The sequence below is a fragment of the Cenococcum geophilum genome (genome assembly GCF_001692895.1).
Source record: "Cenococcum geophilum 1.58 unplaced genomic scaffold K441scaffold_23, whole genome shotgun sequence".
Taxonomy (NCBI): Eukaryota; Fungi; Ascomycota; class Dothideomycetes; order Gloniales; family Gloniaceae; genus Cenococcum; species Cenococcum geophilum.
In genome coordinates this window covers 594979-619137 of record NW_027137581.1, presented here as the reverse complement: position 1 = coordinate 619137, position 24159 = coordinate 594979, and the positions used below count along the sequence as shown (strand labels likewise).

General features: G+C 41.4%; 3 protein-coding genes across 3 annotated transcripts; 2 read left to right on the top strand and 1 right to left on the bottom strand.

Moving 5' to 3' along the window:
* Nucleotides 1-15970: 15970 nt before the first annotated feature.
* K441DRAFT_677648 (TPR-like protein) lies at nt 15971-18866 on the bottom strand (the record flags this gene model as incomplete). The annotated part of the gene is made up of 8 exons (XM_067651087.1): nt 15971-17341; nt 17396-17640; nt 17698-17854; nt 17909-18001; nt 18055-18234; nt 18297-18379; nt 18437-18640; nt 18704-18866. 8 exons carry the CDS (start codon nt 18864-18866, stop codon nt 15971-15973), a joined length of 2496 nt encoding a protein of 831 aa, XP_067503630.1.
* Nucleotides 18867-20833: 1967 nt separating this feature from the next.
* On the top strand, nt 20834-21879 carry K441DRAFT_120442 (uncharacterized protein). Its single transcript, XM_067640013.1, has one exon. It carries the CDS (start codon nt 21023-21025, stop codon nt 21653-21655), a length of 633 nt encoding a protein of 210 aa, XP_067503629.1. The 5' UTR covers nt 20834-21022; the 3' UTR covers nt 21656-21879.
* A 626-nt stretch (nt 21880-22505) lies between these two features.
* Nucleotides 22506-23672, top strand: K441DRAFT_660388 (uncharacterized protein). The gene is made up of 2 exons (XM_067648691.1): nt 22506-23067; nt 23156-23672. The coding sequence occupies exons 1-2, from the start codon at nt 22638-22640 to the stop codon at nt 23389-23391; spliced, it is 666 nt and encodes a 221-aa protein (XP_067503628.1). The 5' UTR covers nt 22506-22637; the 3' UTR covers nt 23392-23672.
* The last annotated feature ends 487 nt before the right edge of the window (nt 23673-24159 follow it).

Below are 24159 nucleotides of genomic sequence, written 5' to 3'. Positions count from 1 at the left end.
CGCTTTACTACTCCTATATTAAACGCCCTACCTAGGAGGAGGCGGTAGTAGTAGAGGGCTAACAGTCGGAGCAGCAGCTTAGATTTAAGGCTAAATAGGCAGTTAAGTAGGCGGCGGTATAGGTGGTTAAAGCTGCTGTGGTAGTAGATAAGGTACTTAATTCTACGGATACTGTGCATAGGAAGGGCCAGCGTAGTATTAAGGATACGTAGGCAGCTGCTAGTTAAAGCCATATAGAAACATCGCCATTTACTACTACTATCTCTACATAGTAATTAGACGGCGACGCTTTTCTTATTCCTTATATTATTCGTTATAGCGCTCCTTCTTCTCTTCCTCTCTATCTTTTAATTGGCGTCTATAGGCCTCTATCTATAGTTCTTAAAGCTTAGCTACGTAGTTAGTTGCTATATAAAGCTTAGCTGCTACTAAAGGTTTATAAGATCGTTAACCTAGGCAGCTAACTAGACCGTCTGCTATAAGAGCACGGAAAACCTTTATAGGCGGCTCCTTATAATAAGCGTTACTAAAGGCAATAACGTTTACCTAGGCCTTATGCTAAGCAGCGTTAATAGCGTAGTATTAACTATTAAATAAATAACAAAAGTTTTAATAGTTACCACAGTTTATATCTATACACTTAATCTATTTCCTTAGGCAAGCTTAAAAGTTAGCAATATCCTTATACACTACTTAACGGCTTAGATTCTACTATAGTAATAGCTCTAGGCGTAATTTTATAGGCGCGCCTTTACCTAATATAAGAGTAGGACTCTTAGATTATAAGGAAACTGGTAGGGAAGATAGGATTTTAATAGATTTTTTAATATCCTTAATAACCTTCTTCTTCTTTCCTAACTTTGTTAACGCCTTATAGTTAATCTTAACTTTAAAAGTTAATTAAATATCGCTATTAAGGTTATACGCCTACTAGACATTAGCAACTTTAAATAGGCGATTACTTTATTTAATAAAGAAGTCATTAATAGAGTAGTTAGCTTGTCCGCTGTAGCTAGAAACGTACTATATAACTATAAGATATTTAACCCAGGTGTAGATTTTACTACTAACTTAATAGTTAATTTTACTTATAATAGCGTCCTTAACAAGGCTTAGGTTATATAACTACCGTTTCTGCTTAACTAGATAGTCTATAGTAACCTTAAAACCATTAACGTAGAGCCTAAACTAACCGTAGATAGGATAGTTAACGGTTACTTGCTTAGTCTAACCCCTAAGATAAACACTTTAACTATAATCTTAACCTTAAATTTAACGCCTTTAACATAGATCTTCCACCTATCCTTTTAACGCGTCTTTAATATTAAAGTCCTTATTATCTTAATCGGTAAGAGCTAAACTATAAGGGCCTAAATTAAGTGTAAGAGTATATATATTAGGTCCCGCCGCGCTTGCGACAAGTTCGCAAGCACTCTCAGTCTTTTTGGCCGTATGGCGACGTGGAGGCGGGCCACGTTACATTAAGCCTCTCTAGATCTAACGGAACTTTTAAATTTAGGCCCTTAAGTCTCTTAATATTGCGCTCCCATCTAGTGTAAAGCTTATCCCTTCTACACTCCTTCCTCGTCTTAACCTCCTCCTTAGTTTTATTGTAATAGTGCCTATAACAGCTATAGTGTAAGCTTTGCAGTGTGTGGGAATTGAACGAGCAACTTGATTGTAAATCTATGGGTATCAAGTAGTATAAATATATGAAATGGTAGCTGAAATGGGAACAGTGATCTGCAAGCAATATTGATCGCAGATCAATATATTGGGTGGCGTTGAGGCTGTCTCGGCAGCACCGTAGTCGGTTACATATAGCCCTCTAACGCCTAATATAGTATAGCCTCCTTAACTTCCTTAGCTTCCTTATTCTAAAACCGCATACGCCAACTATAGTTTATAGGCGGCTCTATACAAATTATCCGAGTTACCTTTATTAGTTTAGCGCGCTAGCCAGCCTTAGGTGGCCCTAGAGGAAGAGAAGTAGACAACTTCCTATATTTATTTACAGCGGAAGCCTTAGGAGTAATACTAGCAATATGTAAATAAGTACGAGTATTGCTAATAGAGTAAGTACTGCTAGCTAGAGGAGCTGCTGATAGCGTTAACGTTACTAACGTTAACTTTAAGGCCTACTTCGCGGGCTTCTTTGCGGGCTTTTTTGCGGGCACTACAACACTAGGAAACGCGTTAAGATAGAGTAAATAGTAGGGCGATATTGGCTTTAACTTACTAACTAATAATAGGGGCGTTATATAGGCAATAAGGCGCGTTTAATATGGATATAGGCTATCTTACAGTTTTACACGTAAGGTTGGGTGCAAAAATTAGGGATCTGCATACTAAGGATTCTCATTCGTTTTATAACAGACTAATAGTCCCACTTAATACACACCAAAATCAAAAAAAATACTAAAAAATACTAAAAAATTCAACTCTATTATATACAATCAAAATGGACCCAATTAATGCCGCTCTTGCTGCATTAGAGCTATAAGATCGTCCTAATTACACTTAGACAGCTAAAGAATTTAATATTAATTGTTCTACGCTTTCGCGGCGTTATTGGCAGATTACTTACGCTAGAGAGGATGCAACGGAAATGAAATCTCTTCTATTAATACAGCAAGAGAAGACTCTTCTTGGGTATATTAATCTTCTTACTAAATATAGCCTACCTCCTATACCTTAAATGGTACGAAATTTCGCCTTTAAGATCTTAAGAATAACGCCTAAAAAGAACTAGGTTTTGCGGTTTATTAAGCGCTATAAAGATAAAATAAAATTAAGCTATTTAGCCCTAGCTAATATAGCCCGTAAAGGGGCTAATAATTTATATTAGTATTAGCTCTTTTATAAGTTATTAAAGGAGAAAATTAAGAAGTATAAGATTAAGGTGCATAATATATACAATATAGATAAAAAGGGCTTTCTTATTAGCGTACTTAATAAGAGTAAAAAAATCTATACTAGATTAAAAGTAATTTAAGGTAAGCTTTTTAGTGCTAGTTAAGACAGTAATAGAGAGTAGATTATAGTAATTATAAATATCTGCGTTAATAAAATAAGCCTCCCTCTAGGCCTAATTTATTAAACTATTTTTAGCAACCTCTAGGACTCCTAGTGTAAGAGTATATATATTAGATCCCGCCGCGCTTACAAACAATATCGCAAGCACTCCGTATCTTTTTGGCCGAATGGCGACGTTAGGGCGGGAAACGTTACACCTAGCTTTAAGATTTTAACCCTAAGTAATACCGTATCTTCTTCTTATCTACCGCAATAGGTTAGATAAACAACAAGATAGGATTTTTATAGCATACTACCCTCTTTAATATAGAAACATAGAAGAAGGCTAGAAACGAAAGATTCTAGAGGCTCTTAATATTAGATAGATACGGATTTTATATTAATATAAACTTCCTTAACTAGTGTTATAAGTATAAGATATTAGTGGCTATATTTCCGCCTTATTTAACCCACCAATTATAACCTCTTAATATTAGTCTCTTTTCTCCTTTTAGCACGTATTATAGCTAAGAACTTAATACTCTTATCTATAAAAGTTATGGCCTCTCTTCTGTTATAAAACGCGATTTCTTCTATCTATTTTGGGCTGCCTATAATAGGGCCTTTACTAGGAACAATATACTTAATAAATGGGTAAATACTAGGCTTAATCCCCTTAATCTAGAGATTGTTTTTAGCGCTATTAAGACCTAATAAAAGTAAGGCAAAACCTCTTAGCCTTTATTAAGGAACTTAAATACCTTAGCCCTCTTAGTAAGTGAGTAAAGGAAGGTATATAAGCTTCTACAAGATATAGTTAATAAGGTTATAGAGCCGCAGACTAAAAGGCTTAAAAATACGGTTCTTAAGCTTACTACTAATATTACTCTCCTCTATTTAAAAAATAAGGGCCTCTAAAAGGCGTTTAGTAATAAAAAGAAGAAGAGAACTTATAGTAAGCCTCTCTTTAATAAACTACGTATAGAGACTAATTATAAGGCTATATTCTTTAGCCCTTTAAAGATTAAGTAAGTAATAGAGCTTTAAGAGGAGCGTAAACAACTATAACACTAAGAGGAGGTACGCTAATAGGATAAGAAGATTTATAAGTAACTTATAAAGGAAGAACAACAGCTTACAATAGTATAGAGGAAGTAGGTTAGAATACAAGCCAAGGTTTAACGAGAGAAAAGGGCAGCTAAAAAACGCCGCTAGAGAGAGAAGGCTGTATATACTCGCGTAGTAAATCTATAGCTTTAAAACAACCTTAAGCTGATAAGAGGAGGTAGATGGAAGAAACAAGCTTCTAAGAAATCTCTTATTGTTATTTTAAAGGTCGTAATTAAGGTAATAGATAGAGTGGTTATATCTAGGGCTACTCGCGCTTAACACTAAATATAACAACTTTCTATAGTTGGAAAATCTTATACAGTAGCTCATTCGAATAAGGAAATCTAGTAGATTACTACATTAAAAATCTAGACGATTTTATTAATTATATGTGATTCTACGGCCTTAAATTAAGGCTTAGAAATATTTGATTTTGGTATATATTGAGTGCGACCGTGCACGGAGGGGGGAGAACCCGTAGGCTAGTCAGTTGAGTTACCAAATGCCCTTAACTGCGCGCCAATTGCGTCAACCACTAACCATTAAGGCCATTAGTAGGGTACCATATTTTACCAATATATAAAAATAAGGGGGTAGCGCTTTATAGGCTTCCTTTATTATATAATCGCCTTCTACTAGCTATTACGGCACCGTAACGCGTAACCTAAACAGGGAGCCTAGTTAGGGGTTCGGCTAAGGACTTAGCGTTATAACGCGTATATATTACGCCTCTACCTCCTATACATACCTCTCCTCTTCTTCTTAGCTTAGTATCTTTGTAATATAGCATTCTATAAGCTTTGGTTTAGAGGCATTTATATAAGCCGTAACATTATACTAAGCTCACCCTATATTGCCTAGGAAGGCCTTAATAATATCCTACCCTAAAAGAAACTTTATCTACAATAACGCGTTAACGCGCTATACTTAGACACTAAAACAACTCTATATTGCCTGGGAAGGCCTAGATAATATCCCACCTTATAAGCTAGATAGGACTAGACCTATACCCCTAAAATTAAAACCGAAGTATATAATACTAATAAACTCTAGAAAGTTAATAATGGTACCTAAAGCTAGCTTATCTAAGAGAGCTGCCTCTACTTAAGAGGAACCTGAGATCCAATTAGGATTAGAAATTAAAGATAATAATAACGTCGTAGACGTACGTAAGTAGATTTGCGCCCTCGCAGCTAACTAAAAAGCCGATTATTTAGAGGTAAGGAATATATAAGAGACTCTATAAGAGATCCTAGAAAGCCTTACGGCCCTATAAAATAGCCTAGCTTCCCCTTTTTAAAGCCCTAGCTAACCTATTTACTTTACTAAGTGCGATATACTAGGGAGTACGGATATAATAACGAAGTAATTAAAGTCCGTTAAGCTCCCTAACCCCTTATTACTATCTAACGGGATAAACCTTACCTTTAAGAATTAGAGGATTTAAGTATAAGAAAAGCTCTATGTTAACTATAACTATTTCCTTTTTAAAGAAGCTAAAATGCTCTACCTCTTTAGTTAAACTACTAGGGACGCTTAATGGCACCTTTAAGCCAAGTTTAAAAACAAGTCCCCTATCTAATTTATATTTATTAACGAGATAATATAGCACCTAGCTACTATTTATATTAACCTAAACAAAGTACGGGATGCCTAGTATAACTATAATCGCCTAATAATAAAACCGAACTAACCCTTTGCTAAATTCTAAACTTAATTCCTATACCTTATAGGGGAAGGCTAAGTCCCTCTTAAAAATTACTAATTGGACCTATACGATAAACTAATAATTAGGCTATAAGAGAAGATTATAGTAACCTTAAACGACCTACCGAACTATAAAAGACTTACGGCTTGTTACCTATTATTAAATTTAGAACTAAAGTGAATTAACGCCCGCCCTAATTGGTAGAAGCAACCCTAAAATCCGTTAACTATACCTATAGGAGCTAAAGTAGGAAGATAAGTTATAGCGGTCCCTACTCTAAAAGTGGTTACTACTATATATCCGCAAGCCTCGCCTAACCCGCCGCGTACTATACCCTTAACTAGTAATCGCTGTAATACCCTAATTAACCCTGCTATGGTTATATGCTATAACTGCGATAAAGATAGTTACTTTACCTTATCTTACCTAGAGCTAAAGGATATAAGCGATATTAAGGAGATAGAGGAAGGAAAGATGTTTAACGAGTTAGGAAAAGAAGAACCCTAGGGAAAAACTCCCCCCTAGGGTACCTTATTGATCTTAAAGAGATTAATTTAAGTTAGTTAATAGGTGGAAAATACTTTATAGTTTTATATATAGTATCTTAAAATAGATATAGTATTAATATAACCGCCCTTATTAACACTAGAGTAAATAGCTTTACCTTTATAAATACTACCTATATAAATAATATTACTAAGTTTATAAATATAAAAGCTACTAGACTAGAGAAGCCTATTTAAATAAAAGGGTATAATAGTTATGCCGGTAAGCCGGTTACCTATATTTTAAAGTTATATATCGCTTTTAACGGATAACGCTAGTATAGTATCCCCTTTTATATCCTAGACCTAGGGTTCTATAATATAATCCTTAACCAAAAATAGATGCCCTATTTTAATATTTGGCTAAATATATAATAAAGACAATTTATCTGGCTAGAGGATAGACTAAAATTACTTTCCTTTATTAGGGAAATCTAAACTAACCGTAAGACCCTAGCCGCGAGGGCTAACCCTACTTATTAGTAGGATGTTAGGGACCGCGACCTAGCCTTTACCTAAGAAGATTCCTATTATAAGGCCGGAAGGAACTCTTTTATACCAATAAAGATACTCCCCTAGAGTACTACGGTTAATAAAGACTCTATATACAGTAGTGGGATAGATAGCGATATAGATAACGTCTAAATTACGTAGATTTAACTAACCTAGAAGAGAATATACCGATAGGATATAATAGATAACCTTTAAAAAATGCGATAGGAGCTAAAAGGAGTAATAACAACGCCTTTACCCTAGAAGCCCCTAAGGTTCTATACACCCCTATTGCCACGCGACCCCCCTATAGTAGATATTACGGCAATTAGCGCTATAGTATTTTACTTTAATATATATAGGAGGAATAACGAGGTCTTTATAACTAGCTTATATAAAATTAACCGGATTATTAATAAGAGGGAAGAAAAGCTAGCTAAGAAAACTAATAAGGAACTAGTTAAACGCCTTCTCCCTACTATTTATGCGGGATATAAGAATGCATTCTTAAAAGCGGCTTTAGATAAGTTACCTTCTTACTAGATATATAATTATAAGATTTAATTAGAAGCCAATAACTCGCTAGGATATAGCCCTCTATACTAATAATTAATAGATAAGCTAAAAGTAATAAAGTAGTACTTAATTAAGAACCTTAATAAAGGGTTTATTAAGCTAAGCCAAGCCCCTTTTACTTCCCCTATTCTATTTATAAAAAAGCCTAATAGAGGCCTTTATTTCTATATCGACTATTAAAAGCTAAATACTATTACTTAAAAGGATTAGTATCCTATTCTTTTAATTAACGAGACCCTTATACGTCTAAGCTAAGTAAAGATCTTTACTAAACTTAATATTCGCTAAGCTTTCTACTAAATTAGGATGAACCCTATATCTAAAGATTTAATAACATTCCGTACCTATTACGGGTCCTATAAATATAAAGTTCTTCCTTTTAGACTAATAAATGGGCTAGCTATATACTAAAGGTATATAAATAATGTCCTTTTTAACTACCTTAATAAATTCTGCATAGTATACCTGGACGATATCCTTATATACTTAGACGACGAACTTAAGTATAAAGTTTATATAAAGAAGGTCCTAGAGAGACTACGGAACGTAGGCTTATAAGTTAATATTAAAAAATACAAATTTAGAGTAAAACGTATAAAGTACCTTAGGTTTATTATTACTATAGAAGGAATTAAAGTTAATTTTAAGAAGGTTAAAGCAATCTATAATTAAAATCCCCCTTATACCGTAAAAGGGATCTAGTCCTTCCTTAGTTTTTATAACTTTTACTACTAGTTTATCCGTAACTATAGAGTTATAGCTAAGCCTCTTATACGACTTACCCGGAAAGACACGCCCTTTATCTTTAATAGTAACTATATAAAAGCCTTTAAAGAGTTAAAAAAGCGGCTTATCTTTTCTTTAATTCTTTATTACTATAACCTAAACCTTAAATTAATGTTAGAAACGGACGCTTCTAATGGAGTTATAGCGGGAATCCTATTATAGCTATATTAGGACAGCGAATAGTACCCTATTACCTTTTTTTTTTTAAATAATAGACCCGGCTAAGTATAACTACGAAATATATAATAAAGAAATACTAGCTATTATTTAATTACTATTCTAATAGCGTGCGGAGCTTAAAGGTATAAACTCCCGGATTAAGATATATACAAATTATAAGGCCCTAAAGTACTTTATAACTATAAAGTAGATTACTAAATAGTAAGCCTAGTAGGCTAAAGTACTCTCCTAATTCTTCTTTACCATTATATATTGTTCTAGTAAGTAAAACTCTAAGGCTAATACCCTAACTTAAAGAGAATAAGATATAGGACCCTAAAATAAGCTAAAGACCTAATACCGGACGCGCGCGCTTCTTTATTTTAAATAGCTCAACCTACAGATTTTTAAGAAGCTAGACTTTTAGTAAAACGAGCTAGCACTAATAGAGGAGTCCTTAAACAAACTAATAGGGCTAATTAACTGCCTCCTAACTGTAAACCGCACGGCTAATACCCTAAAGGCCCTTTATAATTAAGTTATAAGAGAAGACCCCAATTTTAAAATAGAGGAAGGATTGCTCCTATATTAAGAGCGGCTTATAATCCCCAATATTAATAATCTACGGACTAAACTAATTCGCGAAGCCTATTGCTAAGTCTTTACGGCATACCCCAGTAATAACAAGACCTGTAAAATTATTAGTAGCCGCTACTACTAGCTTAGGATAGCTATAGATATTAATTAATATATACGGAACTATAACGACTGCTAAAGAGCTATAATCCTATAAGATAAGACTCTAAGACTACTAAAACCGCTTTTAATACTAAAGCGCCTTTAGTAATATATCTCTATAGACTTTTACAAACTACCTATAAACCGTAACGGATATAATATAGTTATAATTCTAGTTAACTACTTTAGTAAGCGCCTATTTTTAATCCCCTACTATAAGAATATTAATGCTAAAGAGGCGGCCTAGCTATATATCTACTATATCCACTAAATTTACGGACTACTAGATACTATTATATCTAATTACGGGCCGTAGTTTATATTAACCTTCTAGAACGAGTTTACCCAGATTTTAGGTATTAAGCTAAAGCTCTTTATAGCGTATTACTCTTAAACAGACGGTTAGATAGAGATTATAAATTAGTATTTAGACTAAAGACTCTAGCCCTTTATTAACTACTTTTAGGATAACTAGTCTAAACTGCTTCCTCTAATAGACTATACCCAAGCGACCTTACCCTATAACTCTATAGGGTTTGCCCCTATTTAGCTAAAAATAGGCTACTTACCCTGTATAAGCTTTAACTAGAAAAGGCCGGAAGAACCCTAGACTATACGCAAGAAACTATCTTATAGTAAGGCCTAGTAGTACGCCAAACGCTTAAAAGAGGCCTGGATAGTAGCTTATAAGAACTTAAAAAAAGCCTAAAGGTTAATAGAATAGTAGGCGAATAAACACCGCCGGGAACCTAACTTTACCCCTAGTAATAGGGTTTAGGTTATAATAAAGAATTAGAGGATTAAATGGCCTAGCTATAAGCTAGACTACTAGATAGTAGGACCGTATGAGGTTTTAAAAAAGGTAGGCAACTTATATAAGGTAAAGCTCCCGGATTTAATTAGAGTTTACCCTATTTTCTTACCAAATAAGTTATGGAAAGCTATAAGTGACTTATTACCCAGGCAGAAGAATAAGCCTCCCCTACTAATTTAAGTTGGTGGCGATAATAAATAGGAAGTTAAGGAAATACTAGCATATAAGCTAGTATAAGGAGTACTAAAATACTATATTTAATAAAAGGGCTATAACCTAGACCCAACCTAGTACCTTACTTAGAACTTTATAGGCTACCCCTAGAAGCTTAAAGAGTTCTATAATTAATACCCTAACTTACTTAGATCCCTAAAGTACCTAAATAAGTAGATAAAATATTAGTATAATAAAGACGATAAGTTACCGGAAGAGTATAAAGATAAGAACGCCCTAAGGCCTAAGGAACGAAGCCTACTATAATATACGGCCACCTAGATTTGCGCGTTATATAAGGCCTTTAGATATTTAGGAACTTTAACCGCCGGTTAAAGTTCTCTAATTAGCCAGATCCTTGCTAAGAGTTTTAGCGGCTACCCTTTCTACTTTAGCGCTTCTACGTAACCTACGGTCGCCTTATATACTTAGTCTAAACGCACTTATATCTCCTTTTCTTTAGTTTTACTTCGTTTCTAATAAAGCCTAAGGGCAGGCTTTCTTTTAAAGGGGGGGGTGATGTTACGGCACTATAACGCGTAACCTAGACAGGGAGCCTAGTTAGGGGTTCGGCTAAGGACTTAGCGTTATAACGCGTATATATTACGCCTCTACCTCCTATATATACCTCTTCTCTTCTCCTTAGCTTAGTATCTTTGTAATATAGCATTCTACAAGCTTTGGTTTAGAGGTATTTATATAAGCCGTAATACTAGCTAGCGGAAAGACCTTTTTAATAGGTTCGGTACTTCTATTAGGCCTATTAGCAGCTCTTTAAGTAGCTATTAGTGCTTTTCTTATTTAACTAGTTCTACTAGCTTCGCTATATAGATCTTTATTACCTTTACGCCTTTTTATTTATAGAACTAGGTAAAATTAATAGCATAAGTATATCTAATATTATCTAGGTTAGGGCGTATCTAGTTCTCTATTGCTATAGCTAGGCTAGCGCGGCTTAGTTAGCCTAGGGGGGTAGAAATAAGGTGGGGGCTTTATATAGTACGTGTAGGAAACAGGTATAAGGTTAGGCGTTATAGGGGGGAGGTCTTAATTACTCTGGTTTTAGTCTTAGCTATAATACCTTTAGCTATTATATATATAGTTGCATATATATATATAGCAAATAACTTAGAGTTAGGTGCTTTATTAGCTAACCTAGGTTAAGCGGGTATATATAGGGGGCTTATAGTTCTAGTGATTGTTTTTTTTTTAGGGGTGGGGCAATAATCCAGTCTTCTAGAATCTCCGCTTCGTTTACTGCGTATACTGGCCTACTAGTATTAGGCACCTTTTTTACTATTAGCTGGCGGTATCTAAGCGTTAGCTATACAATGCGTCCGCGTAGTACTACTTAGTTACTATTAGGAATATACTATAGAAGGCAGTTATAGGCATAGTAATTAAAGTTAAACTTAAGCTCTAGGGCAGGGAAGTCTATTCTTAGGTTATGCTTTTTAAGCTAGGGTATTCTAAGAATTACTAGTATAGAGGGTAATAACTTTATAACGTAGAAGAGCATAGATTCTATATAGTGGCTAATTATTATTATTACTATAAAGTAGTAGGTAATAAAGCTAGATGGGAGTCTATTAGTAAGGCAGAGTGGTTTTAGAACTAGAAGTGTGAGGTGATAAGCTCCGCACCACTCAGCCACACAAACCAAAAGGTAAGCGAGTGACTGGCTTGATGCCAGACACGGCTGTGCGGAACAATACATATAGGCGAGGTGACTTCGTCACCTGACAAGAAGTCTTTTTATTATAATATTATGCTTTTTTATAAGCGAGTCTTTATTTATAAATGCTGGTACTATACTACTAGTATTAATAAGGCTTACTATTTTAATAAAAACTTATAGGAGTGGGTTACGTAGTAAGGAAAAGTAGGTCTAAATAAGGATAGCGTTTTTATCGCTGTTCGCTATTTTAAGGTTAAGTAGCAGCTAGCTTAGAATAAGGTCTAACTAATCTAGTAATATAAATCTAATCCTTTTATCCTCCTCCCTGTATAGTTCTAACCCTTAAAGGCAACTTAGTCTAAGGGTTAGCCTTTTAATAATTAAATTATAGGGCTTAGCTAGTGGCTATAGTCTTAGCTAGTATATCCTAATATATTAGTCTCCAACGGTATATATATACTAAAGGGTACCTCTTTAAGGATATAGCCGGTCTTATAATTAGTAGTAATATAGAGCACTTGTCCATAGTTTACGTATAGGACTATTGGCTAGGGCTATATTAGGGAAGGGAATTATAGGGGTAGGTCTCTATATTTGAACCTACGTCCCTATCCACGGTTACTGCTTTAGTTATTATCCCCTCTACTAAAGAATCTGCCGTGGCTAAGAGGGGGTTAACGCGGTGGTATTAAAAGGGGGTTTAGGTTCTTTCTAGGGTTATAAGCATCTTTTTAGTAGCTAGGATAACTACATACTAAGCAGAGTCTGTTATCCATATAATATCTTTAGACGTCCTTAGGGAGGCTACTACTACCACCGCCAAATTTAATAGTTTTAAGGTCTATTGGGTTATTCTATAATACTAGTGCTAAGGTATTATTATTAGGTAATATAGGTTAATAGCCGCTAGTAGTACTTAACTTAGCGGTATTTAGCTTAGTATAGTGGGCGTAGTTCTATAAGTTATAGGTAAATACATCTATCTACTTACTCTAGCCTTTATAGTTAGTATTGTTAATCTTATAACTAAGGGTAAGAGCTAGGTCCTTTATCTTTAGGGAAATATTCTTTTTAAGTAAGTCCACTTTTTATTCCTTAGTCTTATTTGCTTTAATTATTAACTTATTAAGTTCTGCTTTTTAGGACTAGTAGTTATACTTACCTTAGCTTAATATATCTAACTTATTTTTAGCCGCTTGGGTTATATCTATAGTCTTATAGTGCTTCCTTATATATATAAGTATAGACTCCTAATTAAAGAAGGTCTATTTACTTAAGTTGTTTAGGTATATACGTAGCATATTAAGGCCATGCTTAATATAGTTATAAGCCTTATTTATTGGCATATCTGACATATAAAGGACTTCGTCTATTAGGGTCTTAAAGCACTTTATATCCTTTTAAAAAACGCTTTAGATCTTTATTTCCCATATTTTAATTTTTCTTCTTTTTTAGTTAGTAATCCTTTACTATTAAAAGGGGTTAGATCTTTTACTTTACGCTTTTTTCTATAGGGCTTAGCTAGAAGAGGGGAGCTAGTAATAGTATTCTTATTGGCAATAGTCTAGGTAAGCATAGTAATCTAAGAGCTTAAACTTTATATAGTTTTAATATATATAAAAGCTTACTGTTTATATCGTTATATATATAGTTTAAATGTCTTAAGGGAGTTAATTCTGTGCTAAGCTTCTTTAAGTTAGGACTTTATAGTTCGGCCTTTATTATAGACGGCTTAAGACCACTCTTAATACTAGTTAAAAAGGTTATATATATAGAAAGGTGTTAGGAGGTTCTTGCCATATTAAGGTCCTTAGGATGCTTAGGACTATTCCTAATCGCCTAGGTAATATTAGTGTGGGAGATATTAAAGAAGCGAGCAAGCGCTTTGCGGGTGTTTATTGCCGGAGTATTTTCCATATTATAGTCGCCCATTCTAAGGGATCTAGGTAAGATAATTAGAATCTATAAGCCTAGTTATAATACTAAGATTATTGAGACTATCTAGGACTATGCTAAGGTTGTCTAGGACTATATTTTAGTATTACTGGTTACGCCAGATTGCAATTATACTAAGAGGACGGAGGTAAGGACTAGGAGAATAGAGATAATAGACTAAGAAGAGAAAAGATCGTAATGGGGCGCAATTGGAGATACTATAAACTGTCATAGTGCTATAATACAGGTAGGCTAAATAACTACGTTATGGTATAAAGAGGAGAAGAAGGTAAACAGGGGTATCGTATACAAATGGTAGGGCCAGCCGCCAAGGAGCTAGTGGTGGGCCAGCCAACAGTAAGAAACAGTACGAGACAGTATGAAACAGTATACGTCAGGTTAGTGCCGTGACAAGAGATACTATTAAAAATCTAGTATAAAATACTATTAAACCCCTATAATATGCCTAATTAAGAAATTAGGCTAATAACGAATAGCGAGCGAACTTATCTTAATGCAGCGAACAGCGAGCGATTTAATTGGTGGTAACGAGCGAGAGGTAAGGCCTTAAAGCTCTCTGGACGCTAGATGTTGGACTTACTGTCCGGTAATGTTACTGTTAGTAAAGCCCTCATTAAATCGACTTTGACTAAGTATCCGGTCATCTATTTAGATCGGCGCGAACACTCAGGTCAACTAGATCCAAAATTGCGGGCTAGCCTATATAAGTAACTATTGTTCCTATTTAGATAATGTGCATTAGATTTGGGCTGGAGCATTGGAGTGGATTTGATCTCAGATCCACGCCAGTCCAAATAGATCACTATAAGCACCACCTCCCAGACTGGGCTGGCGGAAGTAAGAATCTAAGAAGAGACTAAAACCCGCTTTTCTACGAGCTACGTCCAAATCACGATAGTTATAATATATATATTTAATACAACAGATTCTTTAAGTAATTATATCTTTATAAATATATAATATAGCCATATATTTAGAATATTAAGGGGCGGGATATACTGTTATAGAACGTAAGTTGGATTTTAAACTAAAACTAACGAACTACCTATATTTAATTTCTTATAGAATAGAGCTACAATATCGCTATAACGTGGGGGCGATAGAGAAGATAAAGAGCTTTTAGCTTTTAGTATTTTAGAGATAAGTAGACTTGGATAATTATATCAGTTTTGGCACTAAGGCAGAGATTCTGAGACTTTCGTTACCACCAAAGCTAGGACTACCCACCAGGAGTCTGATTAATGAGATAAGGTGTAGACGACATCCACAGGAGCTCCCTACGGTCACGTAATAGCTGGAATATAGATTCGTCCCCGATGATGACCTCACCTGATGGAGTCCCCTACACGCCACCGTCCTTATATTGGCTCGTGATACAAGGAAATACCCCCGGACAGAGAAGAGACAGGGTCTTCTATATAGAACCTATTTTGATGATTGTTCAGATAATCTCATACAGTCGCTGATGTGAATAGCCCCAGGAGATTCACGACCCAAGCGCTATTTTATGAGCAAGTTATAGTTGGTGAACTTAGACGTTGGATGAAGTTGGAGAATCCCCACAAAGGTTAGTCACCCACGTATTTTTACCCAGTCGCGTGCACGATAGAGAAGCTGATCCAATCTGATTAAAAATTGCACATTTCATTTCCATATTTTCGGATACTAATTTCACAACAACAAAAGAAAAGCACCGGATATCATTTTATGGGACCAGACGAGCAGAAACTCTTGCAAGCCATCGCCATAACACCTCATCAGCCACCCGGCAAGTCATCATCAAAATGCACCAAATAGGGCCGCAATTCCAACACTCCATGCCGACTCCGTGCCGCCGTTCTTGTCAGCCGCTAATCATTCAAACCGCTAAAGTCATACTAGCTAAGAAATATGATAGAGATGATGAAGATGATGGGAAAGTGACGTGGAAAATGACCAACACTACCGCGAAGCGAATGGAAGAGGTTGGTATGCTGAAAATAGGATTTAAATAGTTGATGGCGTTGGCTGGCCAATGGCCGCATCAGTTTGGCCATTATATGCTGATTTAAGTATGACCGGATTGACCAAGTTTCTAGCAGTCCGTGGCGTCGCCGCATTTACTGTAAAGCACATGCACCAGAAAAGAACCATTGAAGTTGACAAGGAAAATTTTAGGTACTGAATAGCATAGGGGAGTCTTAGGATTTTTGCTCAACAGGCGGAGGGGCATGTGACAATCCGTTTGTCGGAACGGTGCGTGGGCTTTCCCTTTCCGATTTTAGCGGTCCGTTCCTCTTCTCGTCCTCAGCCCCATCGCTGTAGTCTTCATCTACATCTATTTGACGTGATGCTGGTTCATGATGCTCAGGGCGCTCTTGTTTTGGGGTCTCGGACATGCGCGGCATTGGCTGGGTCGCATTGATGGATGGAAGCGACGGAGGATTATGAGCGGCCTCAGATGGATGGTAGCCATCGTTCAATCGCCGAGCGTCCATGTTATCGTGCGGGCTGTGTCGTGGAGGAGAGGGTATCCTGTGGGGAGGGGACGTGCGTCGGCTATGAGGCTCGTCCAATCTCTGGCGCTTCTCGTCATTAGTAGGAGGCTTCTGATTCATTGGACTTTCATCCTCCCATTCCCGAAGTCTCTTGGGAGGCGCGGTTGGAGTCCGCTCATCACGTTCACGAGCGGCGGCTTCAGCTGCTGCTTGGGCGGATGCCGGAGCTGGAGCGCCGCTAGCGATGCCTCCTGCTGAGGAGGGATTAGGGTGGTGCTGATACTGCTGCTGAGGATAATTGCTCCCAGGGGATGATACGCGGTTTTCTATAATAGGTCGAACCTCGGGAGGCGGGCTGGCCATTCGGCCGTAAGGAGGTAGAGGTCCTTGGCTAGGTGGACCGTTCAGGCCTGTTGGAGGAGGTGGTGGGGGTGGGGGAACGGTTGCTGGGTGCGGGCCATAATTGGGATTTGATATCCGGTTCGGAGGCTGATGCTGCTGCATTTGTGACTGTGCGGGCGGGCCTTGTGGTGGGAGTGACGGAGGTCCATGGTACATATTTGGAGCAACATTATGTGTCTTTGGAGAAGGAGATAGTCCTCTTCGAGGAGGGGCTGATGGGTTTGGCCGTGGCGGCTCTTGGTATTGTCTTAATGGTTCTTGTCTCGGGCTTGCAGGGCGGGGAGGGGCATGCTGTGTTGGTGGTCTAATAGGGTCTCGCTGGTCATACTGGTTCAGTTGCTGGGGTGGTAGCTGCGGATCTCGTATGCTAGCTAGAGGACGATTCCAATCGCCGCTGCCCAAAGCAGGCGGGATCGGTCCCTGAGGGGCTTGAGAAGGAGTTTGCGCACCCCACTGAGGGCCAGGAGGGCCATTGATGGACGCGGGTTGATAGGCTTGAGGGTGGACATCCTGTGGAATCGGTGCGCTGTTTTGATTTGGTACGCCGCTTGTGGGTTGGCCGTTCTGTAAGAGCTGCAGGCGAGCTTTGATATGCACGTTCGAAGGGTCAAGATCGGCGGCACGCTGGTATGCGTCGAGCGCATCGGCTGTTTGGTTATTGCAAGACTCGTACTTGAACACGTAAGCGGATGTTTTGCCGAGGCAAGGGCTGAAAAGCAAACTTACCAGTGTACCAAGGTCGTACCAGACCTCGGATATATTTGGGTTCAAACGGATTGCTCGGGAGTATGCATCGAGCGCATCACGATACTGGTTGATTTGATAATAGAGAACCCCAATTGAGCACCAGAATGTCGGGTTTCGTCCATCGCGGTAGACCGCTTGTTGGTATGCTTCGTACGCCTTCGGGTACTTCTGTTGTGACATGTAGCAACGACCGAGCAGGTACCAGCTCTGTGCATCGGTTTGGTCTGAGAAGATAAATTAAACTCTAGCACATGACAATACTCGAGTCTCTGAAAATTTACCTGAGTTGACCGATTTCTCTAGATACTCAATCGCTTGTTCCTGGCTGGAGTAGTTTGTGCTTTGTTGATGATGTAGCCAGCCGAGCTGTTGCAAAACTTTCGCGTGAGAAGGATCGCGCTCGAGAACCCGCCTGTACGCAGTCTTTGCCGAGTCGTACTGTAGCCAATGGTTAATGATCTGTATTCAGCATTGCCCAATGACTGCGCTTACATCTTTTTGCTGTTCATAAACGTGCCCGATTTGGAACCAGATATCTTCCTCGGTCAGCGGCCGCGGTGGATTAGTCACTATGTATTTGAAGCACTGGTGAGAGAGTTAGTTGAAGATAGAATAAGCAAGAGCGGCGATGTTGTTACTTCTAAACTTGACTGGAATTTTTGTTGTTGCTTGTAAATTATTCCGAGACGGAAGTAAATCTCATTCGCCTTTTCAAAATTTGGCTCCATTCGCATGACTTGAGAGAAGGCCTCTTCGGCATGCTCGAGGGAACCGTAACGGTCGTAGAGAATTCCAATACCATACCAGAGCTTGGGTTCCTGAAACAGTCCATTAGCGAAGCCCGCGCATAATGTAGACTCACGGAGCGGACACGACATACCTTTGGATCGGTGAGATGGTACAGTGCCTGCTGGTAGGCTGAATAGGCCTGCTGTAGATCGTCCATCATGAGGTAGCAATGGCCTGCAAACGAGTCAATAAGCTGCATGTGCCGTCCGGAAACTTGAAAAGTGGACTTACCAAGACTTCCCCAAACTTCGCCATTGTTTGGATCGACCTTCAAGATCATGCGCAAATACTCGACGGCAGCAGGGAATTGATCCTTCGTACGTAGAATACAAGCGATACCTTGCATGGCAGGGACTGACCACGCGTTGTGGCGCAGAGCTTGCTCATAGCACTGTATGGCGCCATCGAAGTCCAGCATCTGCTCTGACAACGCACCTGGTACAAATTAGAACGGATTGCAGACGCCCAAGCAGGACACTCGATTGCAAGGCGACATACCGAGAGAGTTCCAGATGTTCTCGTTCTGCTGAGTCAAGTATTGCGAGGCGTTCTTTGCCTGGGTCTGGATGGGAGCATGGCCGTTGGCCTGAGGGTGTCCTGGAGGTGGGCCATGATGCGGTGGCATGCCCGCAGTAGGCGAAGGCTGCTGATGGCTTGCCATGTATGATGGTGTAGCAAGCGGATTAACCAAAATATGATGCGTGAGTGATTATGGGGCTAAAAGTGGTTGGGTGCTGGGGCAAGTGTTCGGAGCAGAGAGAGCTGGGGAGACGGCAGACCACCAGCGGCTGTGAAGAAGCTTATTGGCGTCAGTGACGGTTTCGCGAATGGATATAGTTCAGCATTGCGAGTGTTGGCGATGGAAAGAAGGTTGACATACAGGAGTGAATCGGCTCACCCTCGTCTGACCCAAGGCCGTAAAGCCGGCTCGAACGAGCTCGCGCCAAACAAACAACGGTAGGGCGAAATAAAGTTGGAGGATGGTGAAGCAGAGACAGAAGTGTGTTTGACGGCGCGCAGGGAGAATTGCGATGGAGGAGGGTTGAGGGGTGCGCCGGTCGGCGAGCTGAGCAGCTTCCGTGGAGCAGATTCGAGGGGAGCAGGAGAGGACAGGAAGGGCCGAGCGAAGAAAGAACTCACACAAGAAGAAGCCGTAAGTCCCCTAACCCACGCGCTGGGTGTCTTACGGAGTGATGCTTGGCGGGCTGGACGTTTGGTGCCAAAGCAGCCTAGCGGCTTGGGAAGGTGGAGGCGCCGACTTGCAGGCCCGGGGTGTCCCCCCTTGTCTCTTTACCGTGGGCGGCGGCAGGCCTCGCTTGGCTTCAACCTGGCTCTGGCCGAAGGCGGTCCAGAGGGCGAGTGCGTTGACAAGATGAGGAGATGCGCCCCCGGCGGGTGATACATCTGGCTGCCACCACCACCAGAAGAGCGAGCAATTATTCCTCTGGCACACCACCTCCACTCGCTCCCCCAGCAAGCCTCCCACTCCCTCGCTCCTCCCTGAGCATGAGCGCCTGCCCTAGCTTTCTGCCATTTTCTGCCACCGTCCACCGTCGACCCGGCGAGACACACCACCCACCGTTCAAGCGTGAAACACCCGGGCTGGGGTGCGGGCACCAGGCTGAGCCTCAAGGCCCTCGTCGACCTCGCTCGCCCTCGCAGCCTCTCTCTCATAAGCTGCTTTGCCCGCTCCCCGCTGCCCGCTGCCCGTCTGCCATCCGCAGATACTTCATACATTCGAGGCTTGGCACTAGGCCGCGGGCGTTCCCACGGGGCGCGCTTTGAGAATCGCCTCGTTCGTGCTCGCGGTTCATGGCGAAGCCGGCCTCTGCGCCTCACACCAGCCTCAACCCTTCACGACAAAGGACAGCTGGTCATCTCTTCTGGGCAGCGAGTCGAGATTGCGCGCTGCTAACCTCGATCTTCCATGCGCCCTCCTACTTGAGCGACAGATTTAATTCCGGCCTAATTCTGTCAGACAGCGATGATCTCCATGCGCCTTCTGCGCGGGGCTCATTAAGCTGAAAAGGCTGGGTGATAACGTGTCTGCAGCCAGTCAGATCCGGGAAGCTGCCCTACGGGGCGATCGCTCAACTTCCCGACGCCAGGCCGTCACTTTTCTTCTTCTCCTGGGGTGCCCGACTCGTACCATGTCTGCAGCGCTCCACGCCAGCAGGCGCCTATGCCGCCCGCGTCCGCAGTGGGCGGGCTGGCAGACTAAGTTACTAGCAGACTGGCAGACTGGCAGACGGCGGGCGAGCAAAGGGTACGTACCGCGAGTGTGCAGCCTGCAGCCTGCCAGGTGCGTCGGCGCAACTCGTTCCTCACGGGTGGGGAATGGCGATCTGCATCTCTCCTGCGCGCCAAGCCTTTCTGTCTCTCCACACCATCGCAAGCTTCCGGGCTGCACGCTTTTTGGAAACTGCACCTTGCCGTGACGCAAATGTCGCTCCGCTTCCCGCGCGTCGGCAGCCTGTGTCACACCCCTTCTGGCCCATCGCAATCCTGACAAGGCTGCTGATTTGCTCGCGCACCCGGCACGCAGCAGGCCGCTTGAACGCTCTTGATGGGATGTACCTGCCCCTTGGTATTGTCGGGTCTGACAATCGATTGCGGAACAGTCGACTGGGGCTAGGGAGCGTTAAGAAGCTTCCGCTGCCATGACTCGCTAGGGAAGCCTGGAAGCCAAAAGAAGCCCCATCCCACTTTTTCGGGCGTTGGGGCCCTTTTTCGACCGCAGCCACGTGAAACGATATGGATGGCTGAAAGACGCCACGGGTAGCGGAGTGGATCCAGGGGGAACGATGCGCGTCATCCATGGACTATTTTAACGAATGGAGCTGCCGAGAAGCGAGCCGTGACAGCTATATGAGAAAGCCATCCTGCGCACAGGATAGCGAGGAACGCGAGGAGCCAGCTGAAGGCAGGTCCTTTCTCAACATCGACCATTTTCAGAAAAACTCCGAGCGTGTCTTTGGACGTGCAGGCGCCACTGCGCACGTAAGATTAAGGTTTTGCGGATTCGCTCAGGAGGTTTTCTCCATTTTTTCGGTTCCAAAACTCTATCCGTGCATTTCCGGACGGCCAACAAGACAGGAGTTTCTATCATATCAAAATCTAGAATTGCTTGATCTGAATCCAATGCAAGGCTTCTGCCCCAGCCGGCATTTGTTTGGCCAAAACACGACGCCAAGCCTGACTGCCGTGACATTGGCAGAGGGATCGAGGCTTAGTTGTCACCATCGTAGGGCACGTATCCGAACACTCAAGGGTGGCACCGCCTTCGCCATCATCATACAGAAAAACGAGGCTTTGCACACTAACATCTCTGCATTTTCCAATGATCGCTTTGAGGCTAGGATCCATCGTTCGAAGTGTCACTTGACAGCACGCGGCCGCTCCCAACGTACCTCTAACCTTGGAAGTTTGGAAGCCTGCAGAAAGTCATGAAGGCAGATATCACGATGCATCCCGATGCATCACTCTGTTTGCGATACCTTTGGTTGAAGATTGCGTAAGTTCCAGGTCTGCATCAGAAATCTGCCCAATGCCGCGGACTCAAAGAGCGTGTCGTCCCGCATCCGCAGCGATGCACTTTCGCCACTCCCCACTACGTTCTCACTACTGGGTGCTGCTCTCGATCCAGTAGGTTTGTCGACAGCGGGGGTTGCACTGCGCGCGAACCATGGAACCACCACTTGAGGGCCCAGCGGGATTTATTAGATATATATGCGCTCACATCGGTCCGACATAATTTGATGTTCCATGGAACCTTCTGTCGTCCCATACAAACGCTGTCTGCGTGGAAAGCAGATTTCATCGGTCGCACTCATTACTCTACCGCTGCAACGTAGTCTTTGGCCGAAGGAATAGTGTGGCGCTGAGTTCTAATAATATATGGCATTTGCATACAAAGCACTTGCTTACGACTTGAGAGTACCCGGAAAGTTGAACGATCCATGTAGCTGGGATTCACATGGTCCCGCATTGAAGGATGCTAATATCCTGCTTCGATCGCGGCATTCCAACAGGGCTCGATTACTCTTGGCTGTTTTCAGTAAACCTAATGTAGAATATTTACACTTCTTTAGTGGCAATCACTTACTCATGAATCAATTATCGTTTTAAATAGAATTACAGGTTTTCAGTGCCGCAACAATATTTCCGTCTTGTCCTGGACGAGGCGTCACGTGACACGAATGCTGGCTGCAGGTGGCAGAAAGCGACATACGTATTGTGCTCGGGCCCTAATTCGTTCGTCTCGAACGGCAAACTCTTCATAGGAGCTACCACATCAACAGGTTTTAACCAGAGGATCTTTGGTGTTCGCTGAATTAATCTCCGCGTGAGCTGACAGATATCCACTTGCGTGGTGGCGGAGGAGGCACTTTTCCTGCCACGAGCCAGCCGTTCGCTGCGTCATGTAGCTTACATGACCAAGGTTAACTCCCAGATCTCTCTACGTCTGCAACAACTCCGAATATTCTCATATCCAGCCCCTCAATTGCATATCCTCACATCGGCCTTAAAGATACCGGCCCATCAAACGCGACTCGCGCAAAGCCCTCATAAAGCACCATTAATTGCCTCAAGACCCTTCCACTGTCTATCACAGCTTCAAAGCCTCCACCTCTCGCCGAAGATGTCATCAGACGCTGATTATGCCTCCTTCTTAGACAAGGCGAACCAAGATACTGGCTCCACCGAGGTCTCTGCAAAATCTAAATCGGTGGGCACAAAGTCCGTGAATACAGAAGTGCCAAAGGCACTGGAGGGGATAGAGGAATACTACGTTTCTGACGCAGACGAGCCATTTGAGCCTGTTAGCCTGAAGTTTGACGGAGATAGTGTGCCATCGGCTGGTAAGTAAGCCCACTTTTAAACCCGCAGCTCCGTGTCCGGTCTGCTTTAGAACCTTTGTGCATTAGCTAAGAGTATCCTGTGCTCCAGATGAGTTTGCCGAACTCCTCTCCCACGATTCGGATGTTTCCTCAATAGGCGAAAAAGAATTTGATCCTCAGGGTCAATATAAGAAGATCGTCGATGCCGTTAAGAAAGCCGGCAGCAAGGACGTGAGCATATTTAGGGTGGAACACGGCAGCACACGCGCAGAATACTATGTTGTGAGCCTAGACAAGAAGGGTGGAAGGGTAGTTGGGCTAAAAGCTCTTGCTGTAGAATCATGAGACATGGACAGGAGTAAATGCATATCTCGTAGACATTTGATCTAGCATTGGGGTAGTGGTCAATGGCATGTGCGGGGCTGAAGCGGCTGACACCAGGTCAGCTGTACCTTTCGGTGACGTCGAACAGCTAGTAGAAAGCGTTTCAGAATTTACGTAGTCTTCGAATCAACGTTCGCGCTGAGAGCTGAGTACTCAGCTGAAAGTACCGCTCGCCAAGACCGGCGCTTATTCGCGAATACATCGCAAGTCTACCAGACAGAAAGGCTGATTAAGATTTTCCCCACCACGATGCACTGCCATCGCGAGGCTGCTTTGTAGAGTATTGGACGTTGTCGTTCCCCTCGGAATTCTCAACAGGCCACAGTTCTTTAAGGGGATCATGGCTGTTGCATGAGAGAGCTTCGGTCTTTTACCCCTTTTAATTTTACTGTTAACCAAAGGTATTTACGAAATTAAACAGAGTTGAAAGAACTCTACTTGAGTTGGAGAGCCCGATGATGGTTCACAACGTATTTGATAAGATGAAACTCTTCGGCTTAGTTATCTGGACAGTTCCAAGCCAGAGAACCCCACAATTATCGCACAGCGGTCGGGAGGCTAGCCATATATAGTAAGACGTGCTAAAGTTCTCCTGCGCCATAGATGGGACGCGTAACAGCATTCCCCATCAAAGGAATTTTGCAACGACGCCAACTATCCGCTAAGTTAACAGTATCTTGGCTCAGCGAGCATCAGTTCCGTGTGGCAATTTAAAGGGACAGATTTTGT

Bases quoted from the DNA above. Each gene is read 5' to 3' on its own strand.
- K441DRAFT_120442 (XM_067640013.1), top strand. From the start codon at position 21,023: ATGGACTATTTTAACGAATGGAGCTGCCGAGAAGCGAGCCGTGACAGC.
- K441DRAFT_660388 (XM_067648691.1), top strand. From the start codon at position 22,638: ATGACCAAGGTTAACTCCCAGATCTCTCTACGTCTGCAACAACTCCGA. The intron at 23,068-23,155 runs GTAAGTAAGCCC...CCTGTGCTCCAG, and splicing joins AGATAGTGTGCCATCGGCTG to ATGAGTTTGCCGAACTCCTC.